We start from the raw sequence: 19,753 nt of genomic DNA, 5'->3' as shown, positions 1-19,753 counted from the left end.
TCAGGTAGGCCGTGGCATTTAAACGATGCCCAATTGGCACTAAGGGGCCTAAAGTGTGCCAAGAAAACATCCCCCACACCATTACACCACCACCACCAGCCTGCACAGTGGTGACAAGGCATGATGGATCCATGTTCTCATTCTGTTTACGCCAAATTCTGACTCTACCATCTGAATGTCTCAACAGAAATCGAGACTCATCAGACCAGGCAACATTTTTCCAGTCTTCAACTGTCCAATTTTGGTGAGCTTGTGCAAATTGTAGCCTCTTTTTCCTATTTGTAGTGGAGATGAGTGGTACCCGGTGGGGTCTTCTGCTGTTGTAGCCCATCCGCCTCAAGGTTGTACGTGTTGTGGCTTCACAAATGCTTTGCTGCATACCTCGGTTGTAACGAGTGGTTATTTCAGTCAAAGTTGCTCTTCTATCAGCTTGAATCAGTCGGCCCATTCTCCTCTGACCTCTAGCATCAACAAGGCATTTTCGCCCACAGGACTGCCGCATACTGGATGTTTTTCCCTTTTCACACCATTCTTTGTAAACCCTAGAAATGGTTGTGCGTGAAAATCCCAGTAACTGAGCAGATTGTGAAATACTCAGACCGGCCCGTCTGGCACCAACAACCATGCCACGCTCAAAATTGCTTAAATCACCTTTCTTTCCCATTCAGACATTCAGTTTGGAGTTCAGGAGATTGTCTTGACCAGGACCACACCCCTAAATGCATTGAAGCAACTGCCATGTGATTGGTTGGTTAGATAATTGCATTAATGAGAAATTGAACAGGTGTTCCTAATAATCCTTTAGGTGAGTGTAGTTTAGGCTACAATAAATACATAAATAACTGTAATAACTGTAGACTAGCAGTGTGTTTTCATTGTGTATATAACATGTTTTTGGCTCAAACAAACGACACCTGCTTGTATGAGCGGGTTCTTCCTTTGTCACCCCGATAACAAACTGTGATTAACACTTACAATCAACGGCTTTCGCCCTCATAAAAATAACATTCTGTGTTTTGACTATTTCCCACAACACCGTCCCGGAAAGATTAAGTTACGAAAGTGAGTGTTGTGATATTTTAATATCTACTTATTTATCTGACCTTTAAAATATCATGTGATTAAATTTTCCAATTGGGCATTTACAAATGGATTATTTTTTAACATAATGTATTAACAATTGTAAAGAAAAAGCATATGTTTTGTTTACTGTTTCTCATGAGAACAGAACTGAGAACGCAGAGGGAGTGCACATTGACCTTAAGTAATGTCACTCTCCCTAAAGTTCTCCTGGTTATTAACTGTTAAAAATAGTCAACGAAGAGTGTTAATAAAGGCCTCAAATCTATTATTACTTGCCAGTGCCATTCCTGAATGTAATTACAACTTAAAAACTGCTTATTAAGTCAAATGTGCATACACAAAAGCACAATATAATCATTATTTTTTGTTTTTTGGGGGGGTGTCAAAATCCTCCATTATTTTCTCACAATTTTTACCCGCCAATTAGAAATAAACAATTATTGCCAAAGCCTTACTGCTGAATCCTTAAGTACAAGTACTAGCAAAGCAAACTGAAGGCAGCAAGCTTTAAGCTTTAAGCACAATGCATAGTGTGTGTGTGTATGTGTGTCATTTCCCCTGTTTTCTAAGTAAATTGCTTGGAGAGCTGGTGGTGTTTGTTCAGTTTAAGTGTAACAGTTACATTCTGGAAAAACAAACAAAACAAAAAAATCTACATTTTCTTCTGAAATAATCATCATGCATTGCTCCAGCTGTAGCTTGTTTCACTCAATTGCTTCAGTCTATTTATAAAATTAAATACTGGCTTTGACTGTTTTAATGCTTAATTACACCTTGCATTGTTTCACTGCCTTCATAATGACAATGGAGGTAAAACACTTATCTTTCTGTTATTTTAAATACGTGAAGTAGAAATGCGCGCAAATGAAGAACAATGCAATTAAAGGAGTCACCAGATCTTTTTGGCGACTGATGCTGCAGTGTTAATGAGAGATAATTGCTGCAGCGCAGGTTAACATCATAGTAAGCATTGGATTCGGTTTTGAAGCATTGGAGGATATCGTCCTTCAATATTTCCTGTAATCTGAAGTTTATTCCATGTACAGTCTGATTCTGATGGAAAATAGTGCAGTTCATATGAATTTACATAAATTCTGGATAAATGGGAACATCTGGCTATCCAATAGGTTGGCAACCATTCAAACATTCAGACAATCAGTCAGTCGACAATCACATAGTGCTCTTGGGCCTAGATTTCTGCTAACGTACATTGCTCACTGAAAAATACTCCTCTGCACTCTGTACAGGTTCTCTTTTCAAGAGGGCTGGATACATTATTACAGTTTCGCACGTCACGATATAAAACAGTAGACTATACTTAAATAATAGCAATATTTTATTCACAATAAACTCAATCCACAGCATATACAAGATAAGTGTCACAATTTAAAAAAATGGAAATCCAAACAATATGTACATCCATTTCCCGAAGAAAAGTCGTCTATTATAAAGTTCTGACTGATTCTTACCTAATACGTAGTTTTCAGTGCTCTACTGTGGCTTCCAACAACCACTACACAGTGCTGTTCTAGTGCTAATACACTGAAAAATGTATATTCATGTAAGTGAACTTGAAGTAAACACAATGCCACCATGGAAGATGTTCACACTTTGATAGCAAGTGTCAGTATTTAACAGTGTAAATGTATGAGAATGGTTGTTGCCAGGGATTGGATACAGTGAATATATTCAGCAGGTAACTTAATCAATGCTGGACTCATTAATAGGCACTTATTTAGGAGGGAGAAAGTTGTTAATTAAGCCACTGACCTGGTTAAAAAAAAAAGCTTATGAAAACAAACGTGTTGTGAATATATTTTTTTAAATGAATCAAAATTGAATAAAAGGGCGGTTAGAAAGAAGAAAGAGCATCAGGTCAGATGAAGTCACCCTAAGGAAATAAGCAAGACATGGATTTTCTTACTGCCTTCTTTCTGCTGGAATCGTCAGTACAATAAAATAATGGATTTGGCAGCTCTGTCAGTCCCGGTCGCTGGCTTTGATTCATCAGCACAGCAGCTGCAATCTCTTGGTGTCAGACCTTCATTGCTGGTTGTCATACAGAGGGTTGCTGAAATTCCCCACTGATCCGTAATCACTGTCATCCAAAAGCCGGCCGTATGCGGTGCGCCTGCAACACAGATAATCACACTCAAGCTGGACAAATCATCTCTCAGTCCTCTTTTCATTGCGTATAGATTCCAGATTTCTCTAGTGGCATGCAGTGATTGTGGGGTTTTAAGCTCAACTGAATAATACAATCCAACTCTCATTATTAATGTGTTTTTTTGTTTTTGTTTTGTTGTTTGGTAATGTTTGTTTTACTCCGATTCAAAATAGTTTAGCTGTAAATTTGTTGTTGTGAACTTAGTGCCAAGTATTCTTGAATTCCTTACAATATTTATATCAATCATAGTTTTAGTATATAATCTATGTGGCCAAAAGTCGATGTTGATCGATTTTGTTGATTGTGGTATTAAATGACCTGTTCTAACTCCATAACTTGCAATACTGTTTAACATATTGCAATACATTCCATACAGATTTTAGTTCAGATTATAAATTGATACCCAATGAAGGAAACAAGTACTAAAGCCAGATCAAGTTTGTTATAAGAATTAGGGGGAAACTACTGTAACCCACCACTGCTTTAAGGCTGCAAGGTGAGGTACTTGTCTAGGTCTGGGTCCGAAGTAGACTGGTAGGCTCGATCAACAGAAATAAACTATATCCACCCCAAGGAAGACTAATCCAATATACTTTTGAAAACTTTCATAAGGGACTTTAAACCTCTCTCCACTAGCAAACTTTCACTCACAAGCTACAAACTAAGCCTCCAAAACGGAAACACAAACTAAGCCTCCAAAAAACAATTATAACAAAATAAAAATAAAAACTTAATCTAAAATAAATTAAAACCATAAATACTCCAAACAATATTCCAGTACTTAAATGTGTACATTTCTCCCTGGTTATTATTATTAATATTCATGATAATAAAAATGGATATACGAGATAACTTAGTTATATACAGTCATGGCAGCTATTGATGGTTAAATCTCCCTTGCTCATTTTGATTATTAAATGTTTCAAAACAGCAATAGTCTACTGACAAGAGAGAAGTTTCAAAGATGTAACTCTCTGTAACCTTCAAAGAACAAAACATATATATATATATATAAATCAATATATATTTTTAAATATATTCAAAATACCCTTGGAAGACGATTTATTTCATATAATCTGTGTGGTCAAAAGTCGTCTTTGAGGGGCTTTGGTATTGACTGGGGTATTAAAGGGTGAATTAAATGTTTGTACTTACCTCATCTTAAGGTAGTAGGCTCCTCCAAAGACCAAAATCACAATTGCAATAACTGCACTTACAATGAGGATTACATTCCCTGGAAAGAAAGACAACAGAATTCATTGTATACAGTACCTCAAAATATTTTCTTATTCAGTGAAGTCTACAGTTAGTTTTGATCTGTTTTCCACTATGTAAAGAGCAGCAAGCCTATACTGTACTGTGATTCATCATGTCTTGCTCACATAAGAGTGAACATTCTCCAAAGGTGAGATTTCCACTTGAACGTGTAAACATAAGGATATAATTATCTTGGTTGTGAGTCCATAAAAGAAGTTGGATTTGAATCTCCTTGTAATATACCAGTACAATCTTTAAAACTAAAGTCAGGGCTGATTATCCTTTGTATAACAATGACAATAACAATAACACTAGCTGTATGTGTTGGTGTGTGGTAATACATCCTTCAAGACTCTTCACATCTTTGCTATAAACTAACCAAAGATTATACATTAACATACAAGAACTGCCATGAATATTAACAGGACACCTGCTCTGGGACTCAGGACAGCAGCTGGCAAATGTGCCACAGGAGTCAGATTTTGCTTAAATCAAACAAGGCAGGCGTTGAATTATACAGGTAACGTTTGGTCTCTCTGCTTTTTACCAAAGAGATTCAGGATCTGATTTGCACAGTCATATTCTGTTTCAAAGGACTAAACCGAACCAACTTAACATTTCCTCTACACAGTAAAAGGAAATTGTTATTTCTCAGATGTAGAGGGAAAACATATGGCAAATCACACGAGTTGGGATCTCTGGGCTCTTGTGTGTCTCTGCTGTGAAAACACTCATGTTCAGACATCAATACACTGATTGTAGGCTGATATCACTGCAGCTCTGACCAGCAGTCCCTAAAGCAGGGGTGTCAGACTCCAGTCCTAAAGGGCCTGCACAGTGTCTGCTGGTTTCTCTTCCAAAATAAAAATCTGTTCTCAGTTACTCAGTTCAATTAATTTGATGTCTAAGTTAGGCTTATTTAAGATTTTCCATTTTTCTTTGTGAAGCTCATAACTAGATGATGTATCCATAAAACATTTTGGAGTCTGGAGAGAAGTATAAAATTCATCCAGTTGATTATTTACTTACTTTTACTACTTACTTTTTATTATCACATAAGGAGCCAAGAGCAGGGTCAGAATTAGTCCTCCCCACAATGTCAGAAGTGCTGCAGAGAACCCAAGATGCAGTTTGCCTCTCAAAGTGCACTTTTTAATGGGATGAGGCTTTAAGGTTTAAGGTGGCTGTAATGGTGAACCAAATTTATTTAATAATCGCTAATTCCAAATTAGGAGTGTATCAAAAAACCTGTGCATTCCCTCAGAATTGGTGCTCTGTACTGGTACATCTTTGCTTAATTCTAAAGACCTAAAGAAACCGGCCTCTTAAGACTTCCTGCTTCGTAACATTTGATTAGGGCTATTGACACCATGAAAATAATGTTTCCTTTTGAAGACCATCACTACAAATGTATTCCTCCAAAATAATACTGCTAAAAATAGATGTGATTGCAAGAGTGGGACACCTGCTTGTTTTGATTATGTGACTTAAATACGATTTCCTCGTCCATTCACTTTTTTTGTTGTGAACCTTGGCAAGTTATTTCTAAATGCAAAGTAAAAAGGTAACAACCAAGCAAGAGTCAGGGCATATACAGGGCATATACAATGTATTAGAGTTTTATATTAGCAGTTATTCCCATCCAAAATAGTAATCTCAGTCATTGCTCCATTTGTAAACAGACCCAAAGCTGTTTACTCGTACACACATCTTTATCTGTCTATCGAGCTCTACTACTTTGAGGAAAAGTGAATGACCTTTTAACCAATGTTCTATCAGACTCTTTCATCAAAGTTTGAAGACAACACTGGAAATAGATTTTGAAGCCAGATTTGACCAGCACTGAGACAGCTATCCTTGCTATAATGTGATGGCAGGGCAACATTATCTGTTATGTTGCAATTTGGACTTTGTGATACCAAACAGTTGTTAGCAATCTTTATGACTGCAATCTAGTTTTTACTCAGATGAAACTAGCCACTTGTCAAATCAAAAAAAGATGGGGCTATAAAACAGTGGCCTTACATTCTGACTCAGGGCATTATCAGTGAAAGCATTTATTCTAGTCATTCTAATGTCACAGGGAATTGCACCTGGTTCGAGCCAATAGGATTACATGTTCTTTATGACTAGCAATTTGTTAGAATAGCATTTGTGCCCTGTTTGAGTCACTGCCAGGTAAAATTTAAGTTTGAAAAATGACATAGCAAACTTGCCAGTGTTCAGCTGAACATTTTGTGTAAATGTAACACTGTCAGAGTTTAAGAGTAGAAGTTACAAAATGTCTCTCTCTCTGTGTATAAATGTGTATAATCATTGGCTTGGGCTTGGTGCTAATAACAGGGCTGTGGATGTGATCCTCACCTATTCCCATATATGCCCCATTTTCTCTGGCGATATGTGATGTGTCTATTTTATTATACCTGAACTGAGAGCCTCTGGGGAATGCTGACTGTCTGCTGGATATCGGGTTGTCACAGGTTTCAGAGCACTGGTGTGTCCTGCTGTTGTCACTACAGCTGTTACAGCTGCTGTGGCCGACTGTGTTAATGCGGCATCTGTAGCTGTGGCTGGTCCGTCGCTGGGAATCTGTGGTGGTGTTGTGGAGTTTGTGTCTGTCCTGGAAGTCGAAGGCAGTACCACAATGTCTGTTGTCCCGTTCTCTGAAGTGGTCGGTGAAACGGGTACGGTTTGGACAGTTCCATTTGTGCCGGGAAAGGCTACAGACGTGTTAGACTGGGCCGTAGTTGCCGGAAGTGATGTCTCGTTGGTAGAAACTGTAGCATTACTTGTGGGAATAGCTGTTTTTTCAGAGGTGCTGTCATTGAAGAGAGCTGTAACTGTTGGATGTGGAAAAGATGCTGTTCCTTGTGCTGTAGCAGTTTGATTTTGAGCCTGTGTTCCTGTTGTTGTTGTGTCTGTCACCATCAATATCCCTGAATTAATACAAAACAAACAAAAACACTTAATAGTGATGAAAGTGAACACCCAACTTTGTGGGCCTGATCTCTCTCAAATTGGTAAATGATTTGCTCATGAGTAAGAGCAGTAGTTTAATTTCAATTTATTACATTTTTCACTTTTTCAATTGAAGATCATTTACAGTGTCTTTTTTGCAATCATTTTGAGTGAGACAATAAACTATATGTATACTACAGTAGCTGTAATACATATTGTCTGCTCATTATTAATAATTTACAAACTCTGGAAAATCAAACCCTTGATGTATAACAGAAGGGGTTTAATATCAAAACTAACCTGATTACTTGACATATAGTGTTGTATACTTGCATACTTTTCGAAGAAAAAACACTAAAATATTTGTTTTTCTTTTTTCTTTCCTTGTGCTCAATGCCAGTGGAAATAGATTTTCTATATTGTGTAGACTCAAGTGCTGCGCCTGGCCGCCCACACTGCAGACACCCGTAGACCTGAGACGTGAGGCCATCTAGGCAAAAGTCTGGGAGAAAGAAACCCTTGGCATTTCCATTCCAGACTGGAAGACATGAAGGGGTCAATTATGTGGATAAAGTGCTGGTCCTGTATTCACCATCCATAATCCAAACAAATAGGAGCTTAATTTGACAACTTTTTTCCAGTTCCATTTCTAAAAGAATTGGTGATCTAAAGAGACCTACACCACCTACCTGACTGCTGCCACCAGTACCTGGAATATGCAAGACTGCCTAATCTCTCATTTGACCCTCGTTGCTGTGCACATTTTCTCTTCCCTCACCCTGTCATCAAGGATACTATGCCAGCTATGCTCACTACGAGCAAGCCTCCAATTAGGCTATATATAATTGTCCTTAGCTTTTGAAACAGCTTTCAAAAATAAACAAACAACAAAATAAATAAATCAGTATTACCCCTTTAAGAAACACTGAAGGGATTTTTATTTCAGGCTGAAGAACTGGGTGTAATGGAAAGCCACCTAGGGTAAGGAATTATTTTGCAGGGTAGTGTGAGATTTACAATGCAGGTCAAGATGACATAAAACTGTGCAGCAAATACTATTTTAAAACAAAGCTGTTGAGGTGTAATACCTCTTCATCAATATCTGAATGTATTTGCCCCTCCTAGAAAAAGTATGCACCCTAACATTCCAATACTATCTAGTAGTAATTAAAATAGTTACATATGTGTGCCTATCATTATGACCCCACCTCCATATTTTATTTTTCTAGTTATTACTGATAAATTCAGGGACCTTGCATATGGGTGTTGCCCTTGGCTGTTTATATATAAATAGGTCATTTATTACAAAACACAACACCCCAAGCTTCCAACATTAACATTCCCATGTTAAGAAATGGATCTAATTTATTTTGCTTGTCAGCTTTTATATTTTGTATATAGGCTGACATGTTTTGATACAAACAGTTTGAATGAGGACTTGAAGTCATCTGAGCATTAGGTTACTGACACTGACTCATAACAACAGGCTAATACCAGAACTGACCTCATGCCTCTGTTGCTAAATAAAGAACAACACAAGGGCTGCACAGAAGAAGCATGGAAAATGTATTATGGCTGTTATAAAAGGGGCAAATGCAAGATATTTTTGGCCCACTTTGTGTGTTTCTATTATGTTTAGTGGCAACGTCCCAAATTAAAATCAGAAATTAGTAATTAAGAAAAGATATTCAACTGGGCTGGGGGTCCTGTGCCAAATAAGACACAATGATCTTCAGTTAATGAGGGTTGAGTTCACCTCATCTGACATATTTGGACTGTCAAATACTTGGATCATTGAGACTGGTGCACACGGACACTGAACTGCCATGCCACCCCTTCAGTGAATGATCAGAAGAGCCACTAGCATTTTAAGCACAGCCATGCCCTTTGATATACATGACAGGATTCTCTTTGTTCTGTGGATCAATACAGGGACCCCGGGGTCTCCTTTTGTTCCCTGTGCACCTTCCCTGTCTCCTTCTGGAAAACGACAGATCAGTCATCACCCAGAAAGCAGTGCCCAAATTGCCACAGTTATATCTACATTTTGCTACTATTAACCAGATCTAGACTGATTTACTGGGCACTAAGCTAGAGGAGTCATGAACTGTTCAGAAAGTCAGACAGCTGACACATTTATCATTTCTGTTCTCATAGTGATGTGTTAGAGATCACACTAATACATTCGTAACATTGTTCTTTATTGTGGAACGTCGTAAGGACAATCTGTACCTATTATATATAAGTACGGTCTAACGGTCTTTCAGACAAATCATGCTACAAAGTATCCAAGTATTCACGTTATCAGGAACTATCCTTTATGTAAAGCTTTGCGATAGTGTCGGAGCCTTTATCATCAGCTGTACTAAGGTCGCTATTGCAACATACATACTTTGATATAGTCCTAAAACTGAGTAATGTTTTCCATGTAACCGACGAACATCCCAACAAGTGGCAACGTTAGAAACCTAACGCATTGCTGGAAAAATAAACATAGGAAACGTGGTCATTTCTGTATCATTGATAATCCAGCTCCCAATGAACAAACCATTGCCTTTAAAATTGATATGATCTTTAACTAATGATTGAAACCACCTCTGAACACCTGACGCATTAGAGCTGGAGACAAACGATGTATGTATGTATTATACTAATACCACCAACACTTTAACTTTAACAATCATACAGTTTTTAACTTCATACACAATCCGATGACAAATATATCCAATCCAGCAATATAACAAAAGTAAACTATTCGATCCGAAGTGTTACAGAGATGTATTTCTATGCGTACACATCTTTTCTTAAAGGTTTCCACTTACCTCCTGCCAGGATGAACACGGCCACTGTCATTATGCGGGACATTTTTCCTGCCTTGTTGCCCCTCTGTTCAGTAACTTCTGCGGGGTCGGAGCCACCAGTTCTCCAGGAGGGACGGGGCTAAAAATAGGATTGATGCGCCTGCTGTACAGTATGGAGAGGCAATAATCTGCTATTAGGACAGATGGTCCTAAATAGAGGACAATGAAAGAACAGTCACGCCTCTCTGCTAACATCTACAGGGACACGCAGATGTCCACCCCTGCTGTGAACACACCCCATTGTGAATAATGCATGAACGCAAAACCAAAAAAAAACCTGTTTTAAGGAAGGTGCGTGTTTTTCTTTTTCCTCCTCAATAAAACAATGCAGCAAAATGACCATCACACGTGGCTATACCATTGTTTTAATGTTTCATTTATTCAAGTAATAATTTAAATATTGAAAAAATATAACATTTGCCAGTGAATATCTAGCCTACATATGTGTTGGTGGTTGGTAAAATCAAAGTGCTCTCTAAACACCAGCAGGTGTAATTGATAACCGATGAAAGGCTGACAAGGACAAGGGTTAACCTTTTCAGTCAGGGGAATGATTGTATGTGCTTTAACTACTGCTGGCTACAGTGACATTTGAATACTTGGGGTTTTGTTGTCCCAGGTCTGATGCATCGTGGCAATAAGTAGCTCACTGAGGATTGCTGTTTAATTCAATATCAAACGCTTCTTTCGGTTAAACGGGTTGTGGTATTCTGATTCATACATTATATTTGTATTGATCTGACTTCCCTTACGACCGGTCATTCTACACTCCACATATCTAAAATTGTATTCAAAGCAAGCGCACTATCAAAACTAAGCTCAATAAAGTTTACCAGTAAAATCTGTCCGTATGAACTTCATGATTATCGAGTACAAGGCTCAGCTGACTCTATGAACAATGCAATCCTGCAGCTGTACACAGCAATCAGCAATAAGCAACATCTGGAATTGTTCTGTATAATTAACAGTACCAGCCTATGCTGATCCGCACCGCAGTGCTTTGCTATTGTGATTACTCATTACGGTCCTGTCTACACTCATTTTCATTATTACAATACTAATAATAAACGGATCGATATGCAAATAATATGCAAATGCAAGCCAATAGAGGAAAACGACCACAAATTGTTACACTAATCAACACTTTCGCTGCCCCGCGAATCGCAGATGACGAAGTGAAGGAGAATGAGAGTGGGGACAGAGTTTACACGGTAAGGTAAGGCCTGTCAGAGTTACACTACCTCATCAATGATTGTATTATTACTAGTAGTAGTAGTAATACTGTCAGAGGGAGAATATGCAGTAGTAGTTATAATAGCACCAACAGAAGCCCTTCCTCCTTCCACCAAACTGCAACTGCTTACGCATGTGCTGTATGTCAATATAATTACATCTCCCTTTCTTACCAGGTTCACTCCAAGTGTATACTCATCATCACGATACTTTCTGCTTTTCTTGATTGTGTTCTAGCCTTTGTTTAACGTCCCTCACAATATCAGGTTGGAGTATCTTCCTTGAAGTAGGAAGTCTGTTTTTTGTCCATCTTCCTATGAGTAGCTGCGCAGGTGAGGGGACCCCATGTAGTGGCAAGTTTTGCGAAAGTCAAGTAGTGTAACGTGGATGTTTTCTGTCAGCTGTGACTTTCTTTAAAATAGTTTGCAGTTTGCACTGCTTTTTCAGAACTTTCTGCGTGCAATTGCATTTGCCAGTAACCACACTTTATATCCCTGCATACCTTTCTGGCAGTTCTTTGTTTAGGTGCTTTATCTCCTCTGTGCGTTGTATTAGGCCCATTTGTGCACATGTTTTGAGTCCCACAATTGGCTGTACTTTCTCTTCCAGAATCAGAAATTCTAACTCCTGGTATGTGTTTGTGTACAAGCACAGCAGTACACATTTTCCTTTGGATTACATTCTTTGTCCTGATTCACTAACCTTGCTCTTGACCTGTCCAATTTCTTGCAAATATTTCTGTGTACTGATTCTGGTAACAAATTGCACTGCACTCCTGTGTCCAGTTTAAATCTGATTTTATGCTTGTTTTTGATGAGATCTACTTTCCAATTTTCACCATCCTGTGTGCTCACTGTCTCAAAAAACTGCATCCGAGTCTGATTGTCCTTCCACTCTATATTGTACGTTTATTGTCCTATTTTTTGCTATTTCTTTAATTTCACTCGTCTTTCTGACTTTTCGACATTTATTAGTGGTTAAACTGGTCACACATTTTACATCTTTCACCAAAGACTGGACGTTTTCCTCTTTCATGATCTCTTCCGCAGTATTCACAATCCTTAATCCCTTCTCAAAAATCTCTCTCTCCCTCTGTTTCACAGTAGTGTTTATGCACATATGGGACTATGTACCACAATTCTGTGACACACTATACAATCAGACATGTAAACACAATGTATACATACCACCTTGTGTAGCGAAACATCAGATTTACTCACTCAGGTATTTCACGGTGGGGGTGAGAGGCACATGAACCTACAACCCTCACTTCACCTATACTTTTTGATTATAATTTTAAACGTTATCTTGACTGTCTTATATGCGGCCTAACATTATTAATTCCTTCTGCATTTGTATGACAGTCATATTCAACACAAAGCATGTATTGTGAGAATGAAGCCTGCACAGTGGAGGCACAGACACAGGTTGCAGGGTAAAATAATAATACTTTAATTTTAAATTAACAGAAACATACAGTGCAAGGGCTAAAATAGAAAACCAATATGAAATTAACAAATGGTCGTCAGGCTAATCATTACATTATTACAGCATATGACGTTAGACGTGAGAATCTTTATGAGCAGTCCAAGGTTGTTCTATAATCCTCTCTCTGTCGCTTTCCACTTTTTGCACTTTCACTGTCAGAGGCAGGGCTGAGAGGAGCTTCCCGACCACCCAGGGAGCTGTGATCACTATCAGTGTGCGTGGGCTGGGCTAAATTCAGCTCGGGAAGGCACGGCTGGCATGTTGACGGAGGGGACAGATCCTTCTGGTGGGTGTATGTGGTCAAAGAGAGCAGCCACAGAATCTTAACTGTGAACCCAGCGGGGGGATCCTGGACTGCAGCTCTGTGGGGATCGAAACTCGGAGCACAGGTCTTGTCGATGAAGACGATTATTCAGTTCAGGATGTGAGCACATATGCACTGACTTTCTTCTTCTTTTGTCCTCATATATACACAGGCCAATTTTGATCAGTAGGTATTTTTTAAGAGTGTATAGACAAATTAAACTAATTTAGCACCCTAATTAACAGTATTTCATTTGCTAATTTAGAGTTGTTTGCTTTGTTTGAAGACACACACCCGTCGCCACTTGTACCTCCTTCCTCACAGCGCTCTGCAGTCTGGCGGTGTTGAGGAGAACCAAGGCATGCAGTCAGTGGGACTCTTACCTTGACTGTGGCTGCCTGTGGCTCTCCTGTGCCATGATGCTCTCGCCCATCTCACTGCCACAAACAGGGGAGGTCTTCTGGGTATTTCGGACCCGTGACCAAGAGGTGACCCTGAGTCCCAGAGGCTGGACGGGCAGGGGGCGCCCGCTGTGGGCCACCAGGAGCAACTCCATTCTGCAGAATTCACAGACAAGAGTTTCGAACAGACACCTCCAGCAATATTATTATTAATCTAAAATCGCCATAATGATCATAATCAAAATCTTAATAATAAAAAACTGATCACAATCTATCACACAGTGGAAATAGCCAAATTAACAGTTTTTATAACATTAATCAATTGAATATGCAAATACAATAAGGCCAATAAGGACAAAACTGACCAAGGACCACACCCGATATTTCTTCTGAACTCCTCAGACATTAGATATTAGTTTACCCGATCACATTAACTCAATATCAAGCCCAAAACAATTAATTCAGAAAATGAGCTGCAACTCAGACTAGGCTATATATGCTGCCTACATTTGGTTAACTGATTATTAATCTAGTAGAATATCTTATGTTTACTTTTAAAGAACAGCATTAGATTCTAATGTAAGACTTTTAAAATAAAGAAATACACATTTATGTGAATTAATACTGAAAACATATACAGCACTGAGGTATATCAATGTAGTTATTATAAACAAGGATATAATACAACAAATAAGCTACACCGAGTTTCGGCAGCTCTACAGTTTGTTAATCAGAGTGAATAACTGATATAATAATTATTTAAACTCACCTCATTCTTCTTCGAAATCTTTTTCTTTCTTCAATATATGACCATTCGCTATAGACTGGCATGTACTTTACAGCACTCAATAGAACACGAAGCTTTGGGAAAGACTACAAACATAAGGCGAAGGAAAACTACATTTCCCGGCAAGCTGTTCGTGAACAGAAGCGGTAGACCGGAAGTGCACCTTTTGTTGCTAGACGGGAAGAGGACAACAATCATAACACGTGTTTCTGCTTGGCTGCGTCCGGCTCCTCGCTTTTGAATCGATACGAAAAGACAGACATAGATTCCGAATCTCTTCACATTACAAATAGTATTACAATTATTATTTATTCTTGCGTTTGGACGCCGCCATGTTTCTGCAGTTCTACTTGAACGAGAATGGGGACAGAGTTTACACGCTGAAGGTAAGTCCTCTCCATGTAAGATTTGACCTCATCAGTGATTTTATTATTGTCACTACAAGCAGTAGTGTAAGAGGGGGAATATGTAGTAGTAGTAGTAACTTTGTGTTTGGAGTTGTGCTGCTATTAACAATACCCGTTATCCTTGCAGTAGCAGCAGTCTAAGGGCTGCAGTAGTAGTTGTAGTGGCCTGTGCGTTAAAAGTAGCAACAATGACTGTGTACCGTTAATGTACTGTAGTGTCCAGTCAGTCAGTGTGTCTGTACTGTATTAACCCTCTCTCTCTCAGTGCAGTGTCAATGTACTGTAGTGTCCAGTCAGTCAGTGTGTCTGTACTGTATTAACCCTCTCTCTCTCAGTGCAGTGTTAATGTACTGTAGTGTCCAGTCGGTCAGTGTGTCTGTACTGTATTAACCCTCTCTCTCTCAGTGCAGTGTTAATGTACTGTAGTGTCCAGTCAGTCAGTGTGTCTGTACTGTATTAACCCTCTCTCTCTCAGTGCAGTGTTAATGTACTGTAGTGTCCAGTCAGTCAGTGTGTCTGTACTGTATTAACCCTCTCTCTCTCAGTGCAGTTACTGTACTGTAGTGTCCAGTCAGTCAGTGTGTCTGTACTGTATTAACCCTCTCTCTCTCAGTGCAGTTACTGTACTGTAGTGTCCAGTGTGTCTGTATTAACCCTCTCTCTCTCAGTGCAGTGTCAATGTACTGTAGTGTCCAGTCAGTCAGTGTGTCTGTACTGTATTAACCCTCTCTCTCTCAGTGCAGTGTTAATGTACTGTAGTGTCCAGTCAGTCAGTGTGTCTGTACTGTATTAACCCTCTCTCTCTCAGTGCAGTGTTAATGTACTGTAGTGTCCAGTCAGTCAGTGTGTCTGTACTGTATTAACCCTCTCTCTCTCAGTGCAGTGTTAATGTACTGTAGTGTCCAGTCAGTCAGTGTGTCTGCATTCACTTTCTCTCCCTGTCTTGGGCAGTAGTGATTTTGCACAGTAGTAATTCAGTCAGGCAGTCTGTCTCTGTGCAGTGCTAATGTACCAACATTTCCAGTCAGTCAGTGCGTCTGTATTAACCCCCTCTTCCCATCTCAGAAGCTGGACCCGTCAGGTCAGCCCACCAGCTCGGCCCACCCGGCCCGCTTCTCCCCGGATGATAAGTTCTCCCGGCACCGGGTCACGGTGAAGAAGCGCTTCGGACTCCTGCTCACCCAGCAGCCCCGGCCCGTCCTGTAGTCCGGCTCTGACCCAACCTGACCTCACCCGCACGTCTCCTGTATCAGCAGCACATCCCGGCCCATGCCGTCCCAATGCTAACCTACAACTCAGTGGGATCACGCTGGTGCCAGTTTGTGTACTTTGTCTCGGCGTGCTTTTTGTTTTTTGTACTGTACAGATTCCTGTGTCACTGTCACCTGTGGATCTGCTCCAATAAATGTGTCTATGGAACTCGGCCTCTATCTGTGTTCCTCGTGCATCCCACTGGCTGTGTAGGACTGCATCTCTCACACACACAGATTAGCATGCAAATACACAGCCTCACACTGATACACATGCACACACCTTTGTTGTTGTGTTCCATGGGTGTCTATCTCCTGTCGTTCCCAGCATGCTCCTCTCTGTGTCATCTTAGCTGCTGTTTTTTCTTTGCCTGCCGTGAGCGGGTGTCGGTGAGCTCTGGGGTCCACACCGGTCAGACACTGCCCTCGCAGGAAGTAATGTCTTCTGCATGCACTCCATCCTATTGATATCCTGCTTTTCAATTCTTCTGGAGGTCCATCAGAGGGGCAAGGAGGAAGCCTATAAGAACTGGCATATACAAGATCTGGGGGAGCTCAGGATCCCATGATGGGACCCACCTCCGGGGACGGTCATCTCCCCCTGCTGGAGCCCGAGTCCAAGATCTTTTAACTATTTTATGAATGATTGCTTTTTAAAATGACTTTTAAAAATGAATTTTAACTGTTTTTAAAGATTTAGTTGTTTTTAAAACACTAGTTGTTTGGGTTTTTTTTGGTTCAGTTTTGTTCTATTTTTTTGTCAAATACATTGACCGTTTTGGATTTAATTTTAAATTGGACCGTTTTGGTTTGTTTTTTATTTTTACCTTTTAATTGTTTTTTTATTTTGTCCAGTGCATTTTCAGTTATTTTCAATGTATTTGACTTTTTTTGTTGGTAGCAGTTTGCTTTAATCATGTTTATTTTGTTGTTTTGTGCACTTGTTTATTTGAAGTTCATTTATTTTGTTTACGTTTAATCACAAAGATTTTACAATTTTTAAGTTATTTTAAGAATTGATTTTTAAAAATTTTAATCATGAGTATTAATATTTGTTTGAATGTTTTTTATTGTAATGTAAAATACTTTTACCAATAAAATAGTATTTTCAATTCTTCACTAGGATCTGGGTCTCTGTTAAATGTGTGTTTGTGTATAATATATTGTTAGATGGGTAGTACTCAAATGGGATCCTTGGAACTGACTAACCCTAATTAGATTCCACACGCATCTGCGCAGTCTTTAGCAGAAACAACCAACTTGAGTTTTTTTAATGGAATTCACTGTGTATTCATTTGTGTAATTAAACTTTCAAAATGTTTTGCACATAACCAAATCTCAATGCACAGGTTAATGTGACATCCATCCATAATTTCTCAGGTTTTTCTTTAAGAAGAAACTTATTCAGTCACAAAAAGTTTCACCACCCAGAACTGTCGCAATTATTTTACATGATCATTTAATTCCAGGCACTGCTGTGTCGGCTACAGCAGAGTGCGAACTGCACACACGTGTTCTCCAAAGAGCGTGCACAGTCTGCTGTAGCCTACATGGTGATGTCATGGCATGTTTTTCCAATTTCTGGTTCATAGAATGAGCTGGACATGAAAAACTCACTCCACAGAATATGTTTCTACTTATAGAATAACCTGAGAAAATATGGATTTTCAGTGGAGTTCCCCTTTAAGAGTTCAAGAGTGTGAAGCTTCCCAGTCTTTACTGCCACCCTGTGGTTTTTCACACATTTACATCTCCGTGTTTTTTTTGTTTTTTGTCCAGATAAATCTGATTGGGCATGGGAAATGTTTTCTGTTACTTAGAACCTAACAAACAAACATTGTGTCTTACAGTAAATGGCAATAAGTCCTAGAGTGACATGCTTCCAAAGCTCACCCAGAACAGAAGGAGCATCCGACCTTGTGTCTGCAGGCCTGACTGGCAAACCTGTCACCAAACGAGAGCTGCACCCAGCCTGCAAAGTGAGTGCTACTCCCGGGCCATTACATAGTTAATGCAGAGTCCAGTCTGTCTCTTGGGAAAGGTCATTTTTCCCTCTTCAGGAATATGGTGCATAGGGAGTCAGCCCAAGACATTAGGACAGAAAAAGCAAAAATATTTAACTCTAAAGATTGGTAAAACAGCCTCAGCCCTATCACCCACGGGATTGACAGCAGCAAAGGTGCATCTGCAACTGCCTCCATTGTACAAGGATTTTACAGCAGGGCAGCCAACTATTACCCAGTTCAAACATGCAAATACACATAGATGGATGTAGTGAGCCGAGTATAAACAAATAAGGGGTATATAGGAGCAATGCAAGCTCAGGTGGATGTGTGATTATGTGGATTTCGGTCTCATCCAGTCTGTCCTGGATTAGGTCACCCTGCCTTCTGGATCTAATTCAAAATTTACCACAAATGCTAAAGTATTAGGTTAAATCCCAGCTTTATGCACAATTGTTAAATCATAAATAAACTTCTATGTTTTTTTATCCCAATTAATTTACGCATTTATTTATTTTAATCATGTGCATATTCAATATATTACCAGCAGGTGTGGCTATACCAAGTGTTGTTCAAAAAGTCTAGTAATTGTTATGTACACTATAACATGTACACTATTACCAGAAAAACAGGTCGAGTAGGCAGATTTATTAAAAGAAAACTGGCAACATCCAGATAAGTCTGTAAAGGCCATGATACATTATGAAATTTCCAAGAAATCCGATTTCATGGAAATTTCATAGTGTATCGTGGCCTTAAGGTCTGACATTGCAAACCACTTCAGCATGGAATCGTTTTTAGCAGATTGAAACGGAGTCCAAATAGACACAGCTTAAGTGACTGCTTTCATACTGAAAAGGAATATGTATATTTGAATGAGATCTGACACTAAATATAAACACAGTCTGGGGTTTTTTCAAGTGTCACATGAGTTATTTGCAAAATTACTACACAGGTTTAACAACATTCAACCCTTAAGTAAACAGCAGATTACTTCTTGTTTGTCTTCATTCCTTTTAAGATACTGTAACCAATTTATAATCTGATATTATACGCAAGATCAAACTAAATAGAACTTTCTCACAAACAGAAAAATGTATTTAAATATTTTGACTTTCTACTGCTTCCTAAATATGGCATTTAGTCATTAATATTCTTCCTACTAATTCAGCTTGAATAAACTATACATACAATAAAATGCTTTAAATAAGCCATTATAGATAACATCCCAGTAGTACATGTTTTGGCATGTGCATTCCTTAGTGTTAGCATGTTTTTAAAAAGGCCAGAATATAAATGGTAGAATTCAGAACTATTGTGTCTGAGGAATTTCATTAAAAAGGAGCACTCTTCTCTGTTTCACTCTTTTGAACGAGCCGTTGCAGACGCTGCCTAACAGAAACTCTCAAAAGGTTTCTGCTGTAGGGAGGGGGTGACATGTTTTCTTGCAGAGTCACATTCCAGAGTATCTGAAAGGCATTTGCCTACAGATCAGCTTCACAAGAATGTGGCTCTGCAAGAAAATAGGACTCTCCCTTACAGTAGCATGCAGAA

General features: G+C 39.1%; 1 protein-coding gene across 1 annotated transcript; it reads right to left on the bottom strand.

Moving 5' to 3' along the window:
• Positions 1-2,401: 2,401 nt before the first annotated feature.
• On the bottom strand, positions 2,402-10,485 carry parm1 (prostate androgen-regulated mucin-like protein 1). Its single transcript, XM_066710657.1, has 4 exons — positions 10,288-10,485; positions 6,931-7,443; positions 4,406-4,484; positions 2,402-3,214 (listed from the first exon to the last, which is right to left on the bottom strand). The coding sequence occupies exons 1-4, from the start codon at positions 10,328-10,330 to the stop codon at positions 3,127-3,129; spliced, it is 723 nt and encodes a 240-aa protein (XP_066566754.1). The 5' UTR covers positions 10,331-10,485; the 3' UTR covers positions 2,402-3,126.
• Between the last annotated feature and the right edge of the window lie 9,268 nt (positions 10,486-19,753).

This window comes from Amia ocellicauda, chromosome 8 (assembly GCF_036373705.1).
Source record: "Amia ocellicauda isolate fAmiCal2 chromosome 8, fAmiCal2.hap1, whole genome shotgun sequence".
NCBI classification, from domain to species: domain Eukaryota; kingdom Metazoa; phylum Chordata; class Actinopteri; order Amiiformes; family Amiidae; genus Amia; species Amia ocellicauda.
This window is presented reverse-complemented; position numbering and strand designations above follow the sequence as displayed.